The sequence below is a fragment of the Rattus norvegicus genome, chromosome 11, assembly GCF_036323735.1.
Source record: "Rattus norvegicus strain BN/NHsdMcwi chromosome 11, GRCr8, whole genome shotgun sequence".
Lineage (NCBI taxonomy): Eukaryota > Metazoa > Chordata > Mammalia > Rodentia > Muridae > Rattus > Rattus norvegicus.
In genome coordinates this window covers 76617306-76636356 of record NC_086029.1, presented here as the reverse complement: position 1 = coordinate 76636356, position 19051 = coordinate 76617306, and the positions used below count along the sequence as shown (strand labels likewise).

Here is a 19051-nt window from a genome sequence, read left to right as displayed (position 1 = left end):
AGCATGCACACACACCCATACAAATAAATAAGTACAGCTCAGTAACAATGAAATTTGTGTCTCTGTCGCATGCAGTACATTTCTGGATTTGGGAATGAGTGTGCTTCAGAGGATCCTCGCTGCCCAGGCTCCCTGCCGAAAGGACAGGTAAGAATAAATGGAACGTTTGGTGCACTCCAAACCGTAAACCTAGAAGGCACAACCACAGGCCCAATAACTCGACCCGACACTTCTCTCCGAATTCAGCCGGTGAACTGTCCCATTTCCGAGATCATTAGGACGATGGAGTTGCAGCATAGTAACAATACAAATAATAAACCTGGATTAACATTGGCGATTAGCCACAGTAAAGGGCCCAACCTAAATTAGTGAGATTAACTACAAGTCTTCCAGGATATACCCCAAAGTCTAGGATTTTTGGGGGAGGAGGAGCTACGATGAGAAAATAAGTTTCTTGAGAAATATACGCACAGTTGTGGTAGTAAAAAAACTACAGTAAACGGGTTTATTTTCAAAACTTTTTGGTGGTTATTTCATGGTATGCAAAGTTTCTATAGACTGGGCAAAGTGGCATACACCAGTAATCCCAGCACTCGGGAGGTGGAAACAGGGATCTCAAATGTGAGAGCAGGCTGAGCTCTCTAGGCCTGTCTCAAAACAAAATAAAATAAATGCTCATGACAGAGTGTGTCTTTTTCAAGAGAAAAACCCCTGGTTATTATAGGCCCTCCGTTTTTTGAAGTAAGAACAGAAATATCCGGACATTAACATTGAGTCTCTTTGGTTGGCAAGGTAATGGGCCGTCATAAACATTATGAATTTTCCACAATAAGCCTGTATCACTCCTCTCATTGGGGGAGTCCCAAAGGTATTCTAACTATGCATGGGAATTTATGTGTAGTGGTCCAGAGTCTTCCCTATTTAGGCCAAGATCTCCGCTTGCTGCACTGGTTAATGGGAAGATAGGATGCTCTGGGCACTGGGATGATACCACGTATTGCCTCCTTTGTTTTAGAATAATCCTCAGATCTGCCCCTACAATCTCTACGCTGAGCAGCTCTCGGGATCGGCCTTCACTTGTCCACGGAACACCAATAAGAGAAGGTATATGACGAGATCGGTTACAACTTGCAGTCCGTGGGAATTGTACCCTGGCCACAGTCTCCCCGAGTTCCTCCTTATGAGCTGCGTTCTGAGTCACATCAGGGGCATCCAGGCTTGTTCCCAGTGAGTGACTGGCAGAGGAAAACCAGCGAACAGCTATATAGGGGTCAAAAGCAGCCACGTCCGGGTCCATTACAAAGCTTCTCTAGAATGCCGACAGGAAATGTTTCCCGCGGTCTGACTTTCCTCTAAGGATTGTATAGTTTCAAATTATAGTCAGAGAAGGTTCAGACATTTTTCCTGGCTGACTAGAAGCATTATGTTCTTTGCGAGAAAACTGAGAACCCAAGCGGAAGTGTTTGAAAGGTCACGTGGTATGGCCCCCTGTGGTTTGAATTAATCAGGCTTTTTCCCTCTTTGGAATTTGCTTTTCCTGGAGACCAGCGCAGTCGTCAGCACAGTGTGGCGCGTCCTGTGCTTGCTCTAATCCTGCAAACCGCCTCAGCGAACTTGCTCTCTAATCAGCTTCTATGGAGCTGGTTGGAGGCAGACGCTGAAGAGCCAGGAGGTAGTTCAGGGTCGGGATTTGAATGAATCACATCTAACTGTAGGGGTTTCAGGTCAGGTACGCATAAAGAATGATGTTGCTGGCTCGGGAGAGTTGGAGGAGAGTTGGAGTGGGTTTATCCCCACTGACTGTGTCTTCCGGGGAAGCAGATAGGCCAGTGAGCACAACAGAGCAAGGATCCACTCAGGTGCTGCGCCTTGCTTCCCTTCATAATGAACCCAATAGGCCCCGCAGGCAGCGGGACCCCTATGACTAAGCCCTTGCTCCTTCTACAGTTGTATGGGATTGGACGCGGAGTCTACCCTTTCAGATCCCCTTCCTTCCTCGATTGAATCCTGAGAGACAATGTAGGTGAAGAAACGAGGGAAGGGATACAATCTCTTATAGTTGGCCAAAAAGCAAGAATGAAGCTGGTTACTGTGGTCAATACCTGTAACCCCAGAACTCCGAAGGCTGAGCGGGGAGAAGAGGAATCTGGAGGCCATCCTGGACTAGGTACCCTGTTCTCAAAGCACCAAACCAACCAAGCAAACCAGACACAAAACAAAATCAGACAATCCGAGGTTGTTTCTACCTGTTATTTAATGTCTTCCTCTAGACAAGATAAGGAAACCTACAAACAGTGCCCATCTATTCTACAGTATGACAACCTGGCCTCCGTGACGATGTTCTTGACTCCACGGTCCATCCAAACGCAGGCCACCTGGGCTCTGGTGCCTGCTGCCTGCCCCCATTATTCAGCAGTATCTTAGGCCAGCAGGAGCTGAGCTCTGTTCCAGGAGGCTGAAAAGGAGCTGCTGGCATTTCATTAAGGGGCTGGCAACATTCCCTGCCTCAGAATTAAATCTCTGTCCAGGGCAATGGAGTGTAGCCTGGGGAGTTTTATAAACTCAGTTGAAAAATAAGGGACACTAGGCATGGCTCACCCATCTGCTTACAACTCCCTAAAGGTATGCACAAGAGTTTTTCTATAAACACTCAAACCTCTAGCAGGAAAGTATGTCCCGCCCCATTTATGGGAGGGTCAGCCTGAAATTCTCAGCTAGTCACTACTCACTGCCCCAAAAGCACTAGGTATAAATACTAAAACTATTAGAGGTGCCACCTATCTCTTGAGACAGCAGATGTGGAAATGTTTAAATTGATGATTAAGAGAGAACAAGTTCAATAATTGTCCAGTACGTGAGTGCCTACTGGGTCTTAGGTAAGTGAACTTGTAGTCTTAACAGCCCTAGGAGATAAAGACGGAGAGCTGGAGGAATGAGAAGAGGATGGAACAAATTTGGCCTATTTATGGCTCAGGTACTCAGTGTCTAGCCAAGCAAGATCACTCTTGAGTTCGGATTGGAGTTTGTTGAGCACAACAGGTCTTCCATGATCACAGAAGGGTCCTTATCCCTCCTCACCCTCTCCACCCCTGGAAGGACTTAGAGGCACATGGTGTTCCTCTCATCTTCAAGATTCCCTCAGCAGACTCTTTTCCCCTTCATCCCAGAAAAGAGACCTTTGGCTGAGGCCTTGACGTACACAGTCAGCAAAACTTAAGGAAGAAAAGAACAGCGGAAGTAAAATAAGTATACTACATTAAAGCATGGGCATATGCTTTATACCTAGAGACTACATTTTCTAATGTACAGAAAAATTTACAGATGACTAATGAGTAAGCAGAAGCTTATTCAGCCTTATTCAAGATAAAGGACGTATTTAAAAATTAGATTCTATCTTTCACTTCTAACCCTAACGTAATTGGAGTTTGAGAGATGACTTAGAGGGCATAAGCATTTGCAGTGAAAGCATGAGGGCCTGAGTTCAAATCCCCATCACCTACATGAAAAGCCAGTTTGGCTGCATGCACCTATGGAGCACAGACCAGGAGGACTGACCCAGCTTTTAGGCTGCCAGCCTAGCTCCAGATTCAGTGAAAGACCCTGTCTCAAGGGTACAAAAGGAGACAGAGCAAGACAACAATGTCATTCTCTGGCCTCCATATGCAAACAGACATGTGTACCTGTGCATACATACATGACCACACATCACATATATACCATACGCCTGCAGAAAAATTTTTAAAAAATGTGTTTCTACAAAGTGAAATTATAATACTGCCCCTCATTGGGGAAGATGTGAGATGTGTTCTGTCCTCCATCACTAATGGGAAAAGACAGTAGGCCAACAGTTGGCCAATTTTGCTTATATGTGAGTTGGAGGTATCTGAGGAAATGTATGAGAAGTGTTAAGTGCCAGACTCTAAGGAATAACCATAGGAAAAGTTGTGGAAGAACTGATCACCTCCAGGAGTGTCTGAATTTATGGAATTATTTCTCCAGTGTCATAAATCACTTTGTCATTTTATAGGACAAAGTCGATTTGTATTTTTAACAAATAACAAAGGCACTCCGGATTATTCTCTCATGCTCTCTACAATGTGCTGTCGTGACGTGGAAAGCAAGAATTAGCATCCCATGATGCTTTTCTGTGGATCTCCATGTACATATTCCTCATGGGGCTTCCTTTTCCCTTCCAGTGTTAGGAAAGGCAAGTCTTCATTTGTGGGAACTATACAAATAGGTAGGAGCCAGAGCCTCAACCTGAAGAGTGCAGGCTCTCACGGAAGGCACAAGACCAGTTATGGCCAGGAAATGACTACTGAGAAGTGCACAGATGGCTGTTGAGTGACTTCTTGATGGCACCTCTAAAGCCAGCCTGTGTCCCTCAGAGTATTACCTAAAGCTGTGTCTTTCTGTTTTTCTCGTTCTCCCTAGCTGGCTATACAGAATTCTCCCTTCAGTTTCTCACAAGCCATTTGCGTCCATTGACCAAGGCCACATCAACCACAACTGGGATGAAGTTGGCCCTGATCCTAACCAGGTAACCTGCCCCCCTACACTGAAACACCCAATGTATTCAAAGCCTTCAACAATAGTGCTTAGACTGGGGCCAAAGTTATTGAAAACTTAGAATCCTTTTTAAAGTAAGTGCTGAAATATCTGTTTGTGACTCATATTTGAGTAAGGATCTTCAAATGCACTGATTGTGTGTGTGTGTGTGTGTGTGTGTGTGTGTATGTGTGTGTGTCTCTCTGTGTGTGTTTCTGTGTGTGTGTCTCTGTGTTTGTGTATCTATGTGTGTGTTTGTGTGTATATGTTTGTGTGTGTGTGTATGTCTGTGTGTGTATCTGTGTGTTTCTGTGTGTGTGTCTCTGTGTTTGTGTATCTATGTGTGTGTTTGTGTGTGTGTCTGTGTGTCTGTGTGTGTATGTCTGTGTGTGTGTCTGTGTGTGTCTCTGTGTGTGTCTGTGTGTATATATGTGTTTGTGTGTGTCTGTGTGTGTATGTCTGTGTGTGTGTCTATGTGTGTGTCTCTGTGTGTGTCTCTGTATGTGTATGTGTGTGTGTCTGTGTGTGTATATGTGTTTGTGTGTGTCTGTGTATGTATATGTATTTGTGTGTGTCTGTCTGTGTGTGTGTATATAGAACAAGGAAAGCAAAGCATATTCTTGTTTTGTTTGTTTGTTTTGTTTAATGCCATGTAGATAGGCAAGGATGTGGTTCAGACTTAGTTATGGGCTGGTCAAACTACTTGTATGCACATAGGTTTTTATTGTTAACCTTCACTTATCACAGAATATAGAAAACATCTTTAATACTGATATCATTAAAGAGAGATTGCTGATATCTGGTATAGGAATGAAAGATTTGCCTATAAAGTCTTATAGTGACAAACTTCTGTCACATTCTTTGCTGCCTCAGGTATGTGAGTGTCTTAGGGTTTTACTGCTGTGAACAGACACCATGACTAAGGCAAGTCTTATAAAAGACAATGTTTAATTGGGGCTGGCTTACTGGTTCAGGGGTTCAGTCCATTTTCATCAAGGTAGGAACATGGCAGCATCCAGGCAAGCATGGTGCAGGAAGAGCTGAGAGTTTTACATCTTCATCCAAAGGAAGCCAGGATCAGAATACTGACTTCCAGGCAGCTAGGGTGAGGATCTTAGGCTCAGATGACACACCTATTCCAACAAGGCCACACCCACTCCAACAAGGCCACACCTACTCCAACAAGGCCACACCTACTCCAACAAGGCCACACCTCCTAATAGTGCTACTCCCTGGGCCAAGCATATGCAAACCACCACAGTGGGTCTGCATTCCTTCTTCACTGCTGGGGTGTTAGGCTCCTAGGACACCAACACACCGTTCAGGGGAGGTGAAATGCAGTCTAAGATAGGGGTCCCAGCCCATATTTCTCCAGGTGAGAAATGGCAGGGCTGGGATGGAGGCTGTGGTTCTCAAACTCCAAGGCACCCAGACACCACCGAGAACTGAGAAGAGTTAAGAATATGGGCTCCCATCCTCCTGGGCACCCAGGCGCCTCCTGGGAACCTGAAAGAGTTGGAAACAAGGCAGGAGGAGCTGCAGTCCAGCCAGGGGCAGGGAATCAGGCTTAGCGCAGGGTGAATGTCAAGAGTGTGGAGGGAACGTCGGCCAGAGACTTAGTCTAGGCTGGGTAGGATGAAAGGCACCCCCGCACCCCCTCAGGTCCTCGATGAAGGAGACAGTCCCTGCATTTCCAAACTGTTTATTCATGGCTGATGAGGATACATATCGCTTACTCAGGTTGAACCAGAGATTAAATACCTTTCCAAGGAAAGGCCTAGGAATACACTTTCAAGGCTACCCCCTGTCCACCAAGGCCAGAAATGGAAGCATTCAGGTGGTCAAAATGCATCTGAAATATTATCTACTTCAGTCATTTTTAAACTGGGATTTTTCCCCCCACAAAATAATTGACCTTTAACCTTGTGTGTCTTTCTTTTTTCTGGTACTGAGGATTGAACTTAGGATTCCACATGTGCGAGGCAAGGGCTCTAACACTAAGCTATCTTTTTATCTCTCTTCTTATTTTTCATTTTGAGACAGTCTCACTAAGTTGTCTAGGGTGGCCTCAGACTCACTCTGTAGCAGGGCATATCTTGAACTTGGGAACTTCCCACATCAGCCTTCTGGGTAGCTAGAACTGGGGGCCTTTTTGTGGTCTAGCAAATGCCCTTCCTTCCCCCCTCGCTCCTCCCACCCCAACCCAACTGTGCATCTCCTTTCAGACAACTGGAGAAAAAGTCAGCCCTGCTCCAGCTCTCTAACCCAAACCCTGCAGATTCAGGCCCCACATAAATAAGAACTTTTGGCTTGTCCCTGCTTCATCCTTAAGTAGAACAGACTCGTGAAGCACGTGCTCGCACACAACCACACACACACACACACACACACACACACACACACACACACAGAGCATCCTGCCTTTACCTGATCCTCCTTACCTGGGTCACGCTTTCCCCTTTGTCTCTGAAACTTGAGAATTAACACGGCAGAACATCCTCACGTTTTCATCTTCCCACTTATCTGGCAAGGGCCGTAAAATCTGCGCTCATTCTCTGAGATCCTGTTTGACCTCTGAATGGGTGAGATGGTCAAAGTGAATGGGTGAGCCAGCAGGAGACAGAGGTCAGGAGAAAGGGAAGCATGGGTGTGGAGGGAGGAGTCGGGGCAGAGTGACTTAAGAACCAACAGGTTACTTAGAAGTCATCATTATCTCAGGTTACCGGAAGCCTGAGGAACTTCTTTGCAGGCAGGGATTCTAGCGTGTAGATAAACTCTCCCAAGTAACCTCAGTGTGCTACTCTCAGGACAATGACTCTTAGTTTTTCCCTCTCTTCACAGTTAACCTTTCCTTTGATGACACTGGGAGGCATTGCTTGGGCAAGATAGTTTCCCAGTCAGAAAAGAGCATTTCAGCCCCTCCCTGTGAAAGAAAGAAGCAAGGCCGAGTCTGGCCTTGATTCTGAGACAGTCGCTTATCTCAGCCTGCCCAAGCACTTCGGGGGTTTCTCTTCCTGAGCCCCTAGAGTTAAATCTCAGAATCTCTAGTTCTCTCCTCAAGTTGCCGGTCTGCTTAGCAACAGGACTCTATTTTCTCCAGGAAAATAGGAAGCATGGCACCTATGGGTTTTATAAATGCCAACGTGGTGCTTATTATACGCCAGCGTGGGAGGATTGAGAGGGCATTTGGCCCACAGAGAGTTCTCCAATTCCTTATTCAGATGGCACAGGAAATCCTCAATTATATTCCCGACAGTTTTCTCTAATAGAGCCAAATCTCCTATCACACAGAGGACCAAAGCGGCTATGAAATGACCAAATATGAAAAAAATAAACGCAAATGAAGTTATCTCCGAAAATCTCTTTAATCGCCTATAAAGTATAGGATATGTGGTCCTGTGTATGCTACCCACAATACGAAATTCCTATGTAAACTAAATTTGAGAACCGCTGAGCTAGGCTAAATGAAGGCGGTACAGGTTACGTTTTCTGGGAAGACTGGAACAGTGAGAAGATCATAGCCACATAACGTGTGGTAAATGGGGTGTACTGGGAGCTCCAGCGTCCTCGCAGGCGCACATTACCCAGGAGCAGCTTCAACATGCAAACCTCGGCGCATTGTCATAGCCTGGTCTGTAGTTGTATGGGCATCAGTGGGGCCATTACCTCTTTCATAGGACTTTATCAGGGGCAGAGTAGGTTTAAAATCTGACCTTTAAGGAAAATATATAGTGCAACTCTTCTGCAAGTATGAGGTATAAGGTACTTACTACCTGTTGTTTCCATGACTACGGTGCTGCATTCTGCTTCGTGTGATTACATCCCTTCTTAAGGTCGTTTTGAAGTACGAGTCACGTGCCATAAAATCTGTGAAACCACAACTGTAGACTCTAACAGATCTCCGTCATAAAATGTCTACTGATCCATAGCAGGTGCTGGTCATAAAAACAAGAGACGAGGTTCTGGGATAAGTTCCCACAATCACCTGCAGCCTGCTGAGGAGAGCTGAGATATTCCTTAATAAACATCGGGGAAGAACTGTATTTCACTGGCTATAGATGGGGAGGGGTCAAATATGACACCGAACGAGGAAGTCTGGAGACAGGACAGTTCATGAGGAGAATTGTGGTCATGTTTGGATTGACTGAGGTTACAAAAATTGATGTGTAAAATGGGCTTCTGTGGTCCTGGTCATCACGGTGACTGGATTTAAGTTGTGGTTTTTATTGGTTACTTTATTGGTTCTGAATTAAGTTCTGTTAACTTCTATCTCTTACCATTTTGGCCTCTTTCATTAAAATTGAGACATACCAGAATTTTAAAATTAACCTTTATGTCAATAGAATTCTTCTAATTTGATCCTCTCTCTTTTTCTCTCTCTGTCTCTCTCTGTCTCTGTCTCTCTGTCTCTCTCTGTCTCTCTCTCCCCTACCTCCTCTCCTCCCTTCTCTGTCTGTCTCTGTCTGTCTCTGTCTCTCTGTTTCTCTGTTTCTCTGTCTCTCTGTCTCTCTGTTTCTCTGTCTCTCTCTCTGTCTCTCTGTCTCTCTCTCCCCTACCTCCTCTCCTCCCTTCTCTGTCTGTCTCTGTCTCTGTCTGTCTCTCTGTCTCTCTGTTTCTCTGTTTCTCTGTCTCTCTGTTTCTCTGTCTCTCTGTCTCTGTCTCTCTGTCTCTCTCTCTGTCTCTCTCTGTCTCTCTCTCTGTCTCTCTGTCTCTCTCTCTCTCTCTGTGTCTGTGTGTGTGTGTGTGTGTGTGTGTGTGTGTGTGTGTGTGTGTGTGTGTGTGTGTGTTTCTCTCAGGATGGCTTCAAATTCATGATCCTACAGCCCCTGCCTCTCAAATGCTAAGTGTATAGGCAGGTGCCACCACACCTACAAGTATTTTAATTCTAAAACCTCAACTCATGTAGGAATTAATAAAATAGAAAGTGTATGCCTCTTGTCCTAGGCAAGAATCACGTGGATTTCAGCTGCATATGCTAAAGCATTATTTCATAACTAGTTAGCATATCTTTTACAAAAAAGTTCCTTGCTCTATGTTTAAAATTTTGAGTCAGCGGTGAGAAACCAGAACAGTTGTGTTGGAACTTGACAGTCACTTCCTAGTAGACCCCCAACTCACTGACTCCTCCCTTGCCTGTGTTTTCCATTCTCCACAGTGTTTCACATTGTGGCTTTTCTGTCTCTGTTTTTCTGAGACAGAGTTTCTCTGTGTAGCCCTGACTATCTTGGACTCACTCTGTAGACCAGGCTGGCTTCGAACTCAGAGATCCTCCTCCTTCTGCCTCCCCAGTGCTGGGATTAAAGGCGTGTGCCAGCATCACACCTGGCTTGACATTGTGGTTTTTTTTTTTTTTCCTTCTTGAACTTGTTACCTTGTCCTTGCTTTGCATTCCTTGAACAATTTGTATGTGGCAGCGAGTGACCAAACAGCCTTCTCCTCTAGTGTGTCCTCTGCTCACACGCTGGGAGAGATGTACCTCAAAACTCCACAGCAGAGTTGTGACACCAGAGTCAGAGAAATAGCAGCTAACCATCGTCTTGACCTGTGTCACCTGCCATCTGCTTCCCTTGCCTGATATACACTCCGGCTATTCTTGTACATATCTAGCCTTTTGTCTTCATTTACTCCTTGACAAGTTAATATCTCTTTCCAATTTTACGCTTCATTAATTAACCACAGCATTCTGCATTCATCACTTCCCCTTCATAACCTTTTCCAAATATGTACTCCAGGCTCCCTTGAAGGAAGTCTGAGAAAATTATATTTAGGTTTCTATCTGACAGCCCTTGCTGGCTGAGGCCTCTATGATAGGTGTGTCTTTACCTGTCAAAGCCCAAATTTAATACTTCAGTAGCTTCACCAACTTCCCACATTAAAGATCTTTGAGACTTTGAAGATTCAAGAAGTATTTAATACCACCTCTAAGCTAACCCCAGTCCTACAGAGAGCATCATGGGATAGGCAATCGTGACACTCATCCTTGATACTTCACAGAAGACTGGGGACTATCCCACACAGCCTCACCTTCTTTAGTTTATATTTCATCCTGCGTCTCAGAATTAATGGGACCTCTTGGGTGTTCTTCAATTCAGCCTTTGGATGTTAGTTCAGTCCGTTGATATCTCAGATGAAAAAGTATGCCTAATTCTGTTTATGGTGTCTTTTCCCCTAACGTGCGAAATCTTGGCATTTTATGAGCAAATCTAAATCCAATTCAAGTTTCCAGATTCCAACTCACATCCCGAGTCAGCAGTCCTTTTTTAGAAGTCAGCCTTTCAGCATTTATTGTTCTTATTATGATCCCTAACTTTTGATTGTTGGACAGTCAGATGCTTGACACAGTTAAAACTTGGGCCAGGGGAATTACCACTTGGTTTCCAACTACTGTGATTTGGACCATGTGGAAATTATTTCCAAATTAATTAAAGGTCATACCATAGAATTCCTTCTGTCCCCGAACATGCAAATCATCAGAAATGCTGTCAAACAGTAAATCCTCCAGGAACCTTTGCTGTCAAACTTGTCCAACTCTCTAGATCTTGCCATAGTGACAGTCTCTTTCCTCCAAGAATACCTTAGGCCTTCCTCCTTCTTTCACCCAACTCTTTCTTTACAACCAGGTGCCATCATCTCCCCCACCCTCTTCCTCTTCCTTTTCTTCCTCCTTATCTTCCTCCTCCTCTTTGAAGAATGAACCTGAGTCTCATTCATTCTAAATGTGTGCTGTATCCCCGGTCCTGACAGACATTTTAAGAACATTTATCCCTCACATCCAATTTACCTGGGTAATGTGTTCATCTTATGTAAGGACGCCTGCCCTGACAGTAGTTTATCCTTGTACTCAGGAGGCTGAGAAAGCATGACTGTGAATTTAAGTTCATTCTGGGCTATATAATGAGACCCTAACAACAACAACAACAACAAAAAAGACACCCCATCTCCCCTACCTGTTCTTGAATTGAAGACTGATTGATTATATTTGACCAGTCTGGGCTGGAGCAATTCTCTGCCTCAGCTTCTTGAGCAGATGGGACTGTATCCCCATGTGAGGCCTTATCCCCACAAAGAGCACACTTTTATTCAAAACTTTCATAAAAGCATCGATGCAGAGTCTACCCCATGTAATGTTTTGGCTTTTTCCTTTTCACATTATTCTTTGTACAGATGCATGAATAGGTAATTCCCAAGTTCCATGCAACCAGGTACCAAAAATAGTTGAAAGCCTTGTCAATCCTTACCTGATTCTACTGGAAACATTAATAAATATCTATTACATGTCCTGGAGCATCACTCTACCCAGCATCTAATCCTTTCTGAGCTGAGATCTTTTCTCTCCTCTCTGCTGCCCTGAGATTTTTGCTTTATTTCCATTGGTTCTTGGTTCAATGTTTCTACACTTTACCTCCTTCATCTAGAAAATGGCATTAGTCACATAGCTTCCCCCTCCTATGGTGAGACTGAAGTTTAGGGATATCCAGTGAGAATATCCAAGCCTGGATTACTCTTCATGGAATAGGGTGGAGCAGGGAAAGAAACTGTGAATATTCATAACTTTGAAACATTATATGCTTATAGCTACTATAATTAGCTCATGGTATAATAGTTTCATATTTAGCCTTTTAAAACTGTATTTTGTGCCCTTTTCCATATTGTATTTTGTTAGTAGACATGGTTTTTAAAAAATAAAATTTACCTAGTGCATGTCTGTGTGTGTGTCTGTGTTTGTGTGTCTGTGTGTGTGTGTCTGTGTGTGTCTGTGTGTGTGTGTGTCTGTGTGTGTATCTGTGTGTTTGTCTGTGTGTGTCTGTGTGTGACTCTGTGTGTGTATCTGTGTGTGTGTCTGTGTGTGTGTCTGTGTGTATGTGTTTGTGTGTGTCTGTGTGTGTATGTGTTTGTGTGTGTCTGTTTGTGTGTGTGTATGTGTCTGTGTGTGTCTGTGTGTGTATGTGTTTGTGTGTGTCTGTTTGTGTGTGTGTATGTGTCTGTGTGTGTCTTTGTGTGTGTCTTTGTGTGTGTCTTTGTGTGTGTCTGTGTGTGTGTCTATGTGTATGTGTTTGTGTGTGTGTCTGTGTGTGTCTGTGTTTGTCTCTCTCTCTCTCTCTCTCTGTGTGTGTGTGTGTGTGTGTGTGTGTGTGCGCGCGCACGTGCACGTCTTCCCAGCACTTCAAAGCATGGATGCTGATCTGCCCTTTTTGTTTCTGAATCTCTGATCTTTCCTGGGTACCATGACATTACAGTGACTCAAACCTCACAAAATCAATGCTCTCCAGGTCCTGAACTAGACTGTCACCTCCCACCTCCTGGAGCACCTCCTGGAGGTCGGATAGTCCTCTTTCCCTGCCTTCGGTATCCACCTCTCTTCTTCCCTTTCACTTCTCTTTGTCTTCCCCTTCCTCTCTGCATTAGCTTGCTCAGGATGCCATACCAAAACTAAAACAGATCTTGTGGCGTTACTTTCTCAGAGCTCTGCTCCCAGAGACTGAGGCGAGTTTCTTCTTCAGTGCTTCCAGAGGCCAGCTTACTCCTTGGTCTTCTCTGCTTTGTGCCTGTTCTTGTAAGAGCTCAAATCATATTCAGTTACCAACCCCACTCCCCAAGGAGTCCTCTCTGTAATTTATGCATCCCTGTCAAGATTCTACCCAAGCTGGTTATGGTGGTACGTGCCCACAATCCCAGCATTCAGGAGACACGAGGCAGGAGGTTCATGAGTTTGAAGCCAACCTTATGAGACTCTGTCTCATAAACAAATTAGTAAATGACGGATAAATAAATGTTTCTAGCACTTTCTGGGGATAAGGATCTATGAATGAGGGAGGGCAATCCAGACCATAATACTCTTCCTCATCCTTACCTTCCAAATACCAACTACTGAATTGACCTTTTGCTGGATTCTCTTTGCTACACATATATAAGGAATGAAAAATGCCCGAGTCAGATGAAGTGATAGGAAGAATTCCTTGAACAACAGAGGAATTTTCTAGCTCACTTTTAAAAATTGAAGGATGGGCCTGGAGGGAGAGATGGCTCAGTGGTTAAGAGCACTGACCGCTCTTCCAGAGGTCCTGAGTTCAAATCCCAGCAACCACACAATGGTTCAGAACCATCTGTAATGAGATCTGATGCCCTCTTCTGGTGTGTCTGAAGATAGCTACAGTGTACAGTGTATATAATAAATAAATAAATATTTTAAAAAGTAAATAATGGATCACACTTTAGGAAATCCTCTAGAACTATCTTCTGAGATATTCTCCTTCTTATCCTTAACCCTTTAATGCAGTTCCTCTGTTGTGGTGATCGCCCCCCCCCCCCCCCAGAAAAAATAGCATTATTTTTGTCGCTACTTCATAACTGTAATTTGCTACTGTTATGAATCATAATTTAGATATTTTCCAAGTTTACTATTGTTATGAATCGTAACATAGATATTTTCTCAAAATAATGGTTTGTCAATGGGGTCACGTCCCACAGGTTGAGAACCGCTGCCCCTATTTCCTGCTACATCTCCTGTGTATAACATTTGGACCGTCATCGGTCTGGGGAAAATGTGCTAAGTTGTTTTGCTTTGATATTTTATGTTTTTGTCTTCCTGGAATTTTCACTTCTCTTATAAACATCGATTTACCAAAATCCCATGAATAATTTAAAGCTGGCTTGAAATATAAATAGTGTTTTCTTCCATTGAACTCTCGAGCATTTCTTAGGGTGTCTGAGAGGATCTTCTGTCTCCAGGGTCTCTCTCTCTGGTCTGCAGCACCTAGCACATACCTATTTCCAAAAATTGCAAATATTTGTTGAGGTCTGGCAGCTCAGATCTCAGCATCCTATAAATAAGCAGGAATGCATTTCCCTAAATGCATCTGCTGGCAGCGGCCAGCACTGCAGCACACGTTGCCTCGCGCAGCCCCTTTTCTGACAGCTTGCTTGATCTTTTGTACAGTTCATCTCTATCAGCTTCCACTTCACTCCTTGGAAAGATATCGGAGCCGTCTGTAAACCGAGTGATTTCACTGCTTGTATCTCTTATTTCCGTGAATACGGATGTCAGGCGGGCCTTGTGCCAGGATGTATTCCTGAAGGAATGCTTCTGTCTGTACATTTCAAAGTCATTTCCACTCTCTGTTTACTTTTCTGCTTGGGGAATTGTCATGCTTGGGGGTCTTCTGTAATGCATCCCCTGAGTGCAGAGAGTGTCACCTCCAAACCTAGCATAAAATCACGTAGGATAGATATTGTATTGTAGTGAATTAACTTATACAGGGGACTGGGGATACAGGGATGGCGAGACTGAGGATCTACAGCAGGGCTGTTGTCCTAGGAGTCAGACTGAGACACGGCATCCCAGCAACGGAAGAGCAGAAAATAAGGGTCAACTTGAAAGACCATTAAATGGAAAAAACTTTGGGTTTAGGAGCAAGGAGATAAGGAAAGCAAGTCAAAACAGGGGCAGATGAGAAAGTACTAACGGTATAAGTTAAGGAGTAAAACATGTTAGTGCCATTTTTAGTGGGAGAAGTTGAACTGTGCTAAGCCACCCATGTTCTCATGACTATGGAGGAAGCCAAATAAGCAAGGAGCACCTGCAGGATGGGCATGAGAGCTGTAAAGGGTGGCCTTGGAGGGTGCGAATATAGTAAATATGTATGCAGACATCACAACAGATCCCATTTTTTGTATGCTACCCTAATGGAAATAAAAAGAAAGACAGTAATTATAAGCGTTCCAGAGAGGTGTGAGAATTAAGTCACCCACTAACATTTATTGGGAGATTACTGTGTTCTACGATTTATATCAAGACGCTAAATATCGTATTCTGTCTTTCCAGTGCTAAGAATTGGGCCCAGGACCTTATGTATGCTATTCAAATGCCCTACTATTAAATAACTGTTAAGCCACTTAGTTCATTTTCTATTACTGTGACAGAGGAACAGAGACGAGCTAATTTATAAAGAAGGAGGGTTACTTAATATGAAGTCTAGGGACTGGGAAGTCTCAGCATGGTGAGTGTATTTGGTGAGGTCCTTCTTGTTGGACCATAATGTGAAGGGTATTTCATGGAGAGGCTATGCAGTGTATTCCTGGATCTTCCTTCTTCTAATACCATCACAGAGCCCCCACTTGCATGACTTCATTTCCTCTTAATTATTTACCCAAAGTTCTACTCCATTGACACGTGAATCATGAGGTTTAGTTTTCTACACATAGGAACTTTTAAGGTACACACTTTCTATGGTTTGGATAAGGACCATATGAATGGCTTAGTTCCCAGAGAGGCACTGATACTCAGTGGTGAACTTTTAGGCAGTGGGGCCTTTAGGTCAGTGAGAGGGGGGGTCTAGTCTCAAATCCGTCTTGATATTCCACCCATGGCAGAGGCCCAAACCCTGAGGCTTCTCAATCTTGTACTGGAATCTCCAAAACTATGAGCTAAAATAAAACTTTTCTCTTTATAAGTCGAGTGACTTCACAATGGAAGGCTGACGAAGACATTCAAAACAGAACTCTGGATAATGAATATAAAGTCCTCAGCCTTGTATCCAGGGGCGAAGTCACGTTGAGAATCTAGGTTTCCGTCCACAGTGATTTTTTTTTTTTTGAGAAGTCCCATGAAAGACTTTAGAAAGTCTAAACATATTGTGTCTTGGATCCTCTCACCAGCACTCTTGCCCCATTACTCCAAGGATCTCCAGTGGATCCATCTAAGCCTAATTTCTCCCCACATAAACTACAGTCCCTTTTCTCCTGAGATTGCTAGATTTGCTGGGGACTTGCGTGAGTCACTCTTTAGTTTATCCACCCCCTCTTCCTTCTTTGGTCTACAAGTCAACGCTACTGGTCATCCTGAACCTGCTCCAACCAGAACTGCGGCTGGCACTGGCTTAAGCAGTATGGTCACGGTTTTGCCCACAAGTGACTTCAATGTTCTTAAATGATGTTACCAACATGTGATAATATTTCACCTATAGCCAGCCAGTGTGAAGAGTATCCAGGTCACCCAGAGTAGCTGAGTTCATGGCAGATTTGGATGGTGTCAGTGAATCAAGGCATCTCAGTATTGAAAGGGATCTTCACAGCATCCAGCCAATCTTCAGTCTTCTAACTTTAGACATATTGAGGTTTCTTCTTTCTGTTTCCTTTTCATCTCCAGGCATGAATTTCGAATCTCTTTCATTAAATGTTAACCGGGATTCTCTGTCTCCCTCCTTTGGAAATGTTAAAGAATTTTTAATTTAAATGCCGAGCATCCTTTAGAAACACTCTTCAAACCTCCTCGCTTTTAGTGCATAAAAGTTTATTCTCCAGTGGAATTTGCGAAAATAAAAAGCGATTGGTTTACACTTTGGAAATAACATTTGGACTTTTATAAGCAATGTCCTCCAGGCTTAATTTATCCATCTTTTCAAGCATTCAATAAATGAGATGGTCTAGATATGGTAATAGACACTACAATCTATGTCATCATTGGAAGTCTTAGTTAAATTCCACGTGGGAGGAGCTACTCAGTGACTGTATATAATATGAATAAAATAAGTGGTTATGAAATTAGCATTATACTGTGCCATCGCTGAACCACCTAAACAACAAGAAGAGTGACTTCAAAGTCTGGAGACTGAGAGTCCAGTATCAAGGTGTGAGAAAGGTGATGTCTGATAATGGCTTTCCCTTTGATCTATATCTGGGCCACCTTCTCTCTTGTCCTCACACAGCCTTTCCTCTGACTATTTGTTGGAAATGAGGTAATTGTTTGACTTGTTGTCTTGGTACTCTGGTTTCAATTCTTTTTTTCTTTCAAAAGATCTTTGTATATATCCCAGGGCTGTAAAACTTTCAATCCTCCTGCCTCAGTCTCCCAAGTGCCTAGATTCCAACTCTTCTTAGGCCACCACTCCTAAAACATCAATTTTATTATTTAATTTAACCTTATTTACCACTGAAATCTCCCAGGCATTTTCACTGGAGCTTAGAGCTTCAATCTATGAATTGATGTGTGTGTGTGTGGGGGGGGGGTGTCTGTCCATATCAAAGAGTTTTTTTTTTTTTCAGTCACAAAGTGTTCTTTCGATGTCAGATGCTCTTCTCTACGAACTCATGGGATTTCAGTCCTTCCCCACCCCCAATCCCCCCATCCCTTGACCCCACTGTTACATATAAGAAAAGCAACCCAACAGGGGAAATGATTTGCCCACAAAAGCCAAGTCTTTTAATTTGCACACGTGGTAACCAGGGCTTACCACAGTGACTTTTCTGCAGCAAATGTCCAAGGCTTATTGTGCCAGGAAACGTTCGTGAACCCCAAAAGAACACTAATGAGCCAATAAGGTCTCTTTAGTTAAGCTTGAGTTTGGGCCACACCACCATCTCTGACACAGCAGAACGGGAGAGGCCCCGAGCCCAGTTTTAGGCATTTATAGAGGCCAGAAGGTGGTATCTAGCCTGGTACACATCTGATAGGGGTAGCCATTATGGCCTTTAACATAATTGGCTGGTGTTGGGAGCCAAACCATAAACTTAACTTCTGTTTTCCTCCTGATTGGTGGTTGTCAGGAAGTGAAGTGTCAGGGGCAGGCAGGCTTATAACCTGGAGGTGCACATTTGTTGGGGGATAACTTGGAAACTGGTGATAGACGCAGGCCTTGTTGGGGGTAGCCAGTTTGTGACTGGTGCTAGGTGCCAGTTTGTTAGTTAACTCGAGTTCAACCTTAGGTCAGGTTCTCTAAAATGGAGTCTGAACCTAAAAGATTTGGTCTCGCAGGCTGAGATTCTGGCCTCAGCAGGGAATGTTCTGTACTGCACTCTAAGGGCAATTTCTGTCTCCCCCTTCACATTCACCAGAACATCACATCGGGGGCTCCTGACCAAAATCTCTGGCCTGAGGATCCAAAGTTAAATTCTCCTTGGGGATGCAGGGCTTATCAGCATGATCTCAGCATCTCTATCCTTCCTCTTGAGACAGGCACTTTACAGTCTGAACATGAACCCTGTACAATCCAGTGCTGTCAGACCCCACTGATACATCATTCTCCTCCCCAGATCACCTGTCATTTGAAGGCAGTCATTTTTACAATGGTGAAGGAAGGCTCCCCAGGGCCATAGTTTCACCTGGAATGTGGACCCCCATTGATGGCAGACTTCCTACATCAGCATGTGGCTGTATTTTCACCCACCACCTCAGCCTCTCTATACTTAGGGCTTGAGAACTGGAGTACTACAGAAGACTTTGGATAAAGAAAACTGAACAGCAGGCCCTGACAGCCCACCAGGCCTCTGGTTCAGTTTTCACCTCACAGAGGAGCCTCTTTTCTGCATGTCAGGGCTTCATCTCTACCCACAACAGATAGCTGACCATTAGGCAGATTGCAGGGGTGTCCTAGAGCAACAGCTAGGTAGCCAGCCACAATTCACTTGCAACTGTGCTGTCTCCCTGCCCCAGTGTGCTCTCTCTGTCTCTCTGTCTCTGTTTCTCTGTCTCTGTCTCTCTGTCTCTCTCTGTATCTCTCTGTCTCTG

General features: G+C 44.1%; 1 protein-coding gene across 2 annotated transcripts in view; it reads left to right on the top strand.

The window, feature by feature from the left end:
• Positions 1–19051, top strand: part of Hgd (homogentisate 1, 2-dioxygenase) — a 51575-nt gene that overhangs the window by 7420 nt on the left and 25104 nt on the right. For both annotated transcript variants that reach the window (NM_001012145.1, XM_039088494.2), the window contains 3 exon segments: positions 76–147; positions 1016–1104; positions 4435–4540. In NM_001012145.1, the coding sequence (NP_001012145.1) occupies positions 76–147; positions 1016–1104; positions 4435–4540 (267 nt within the window).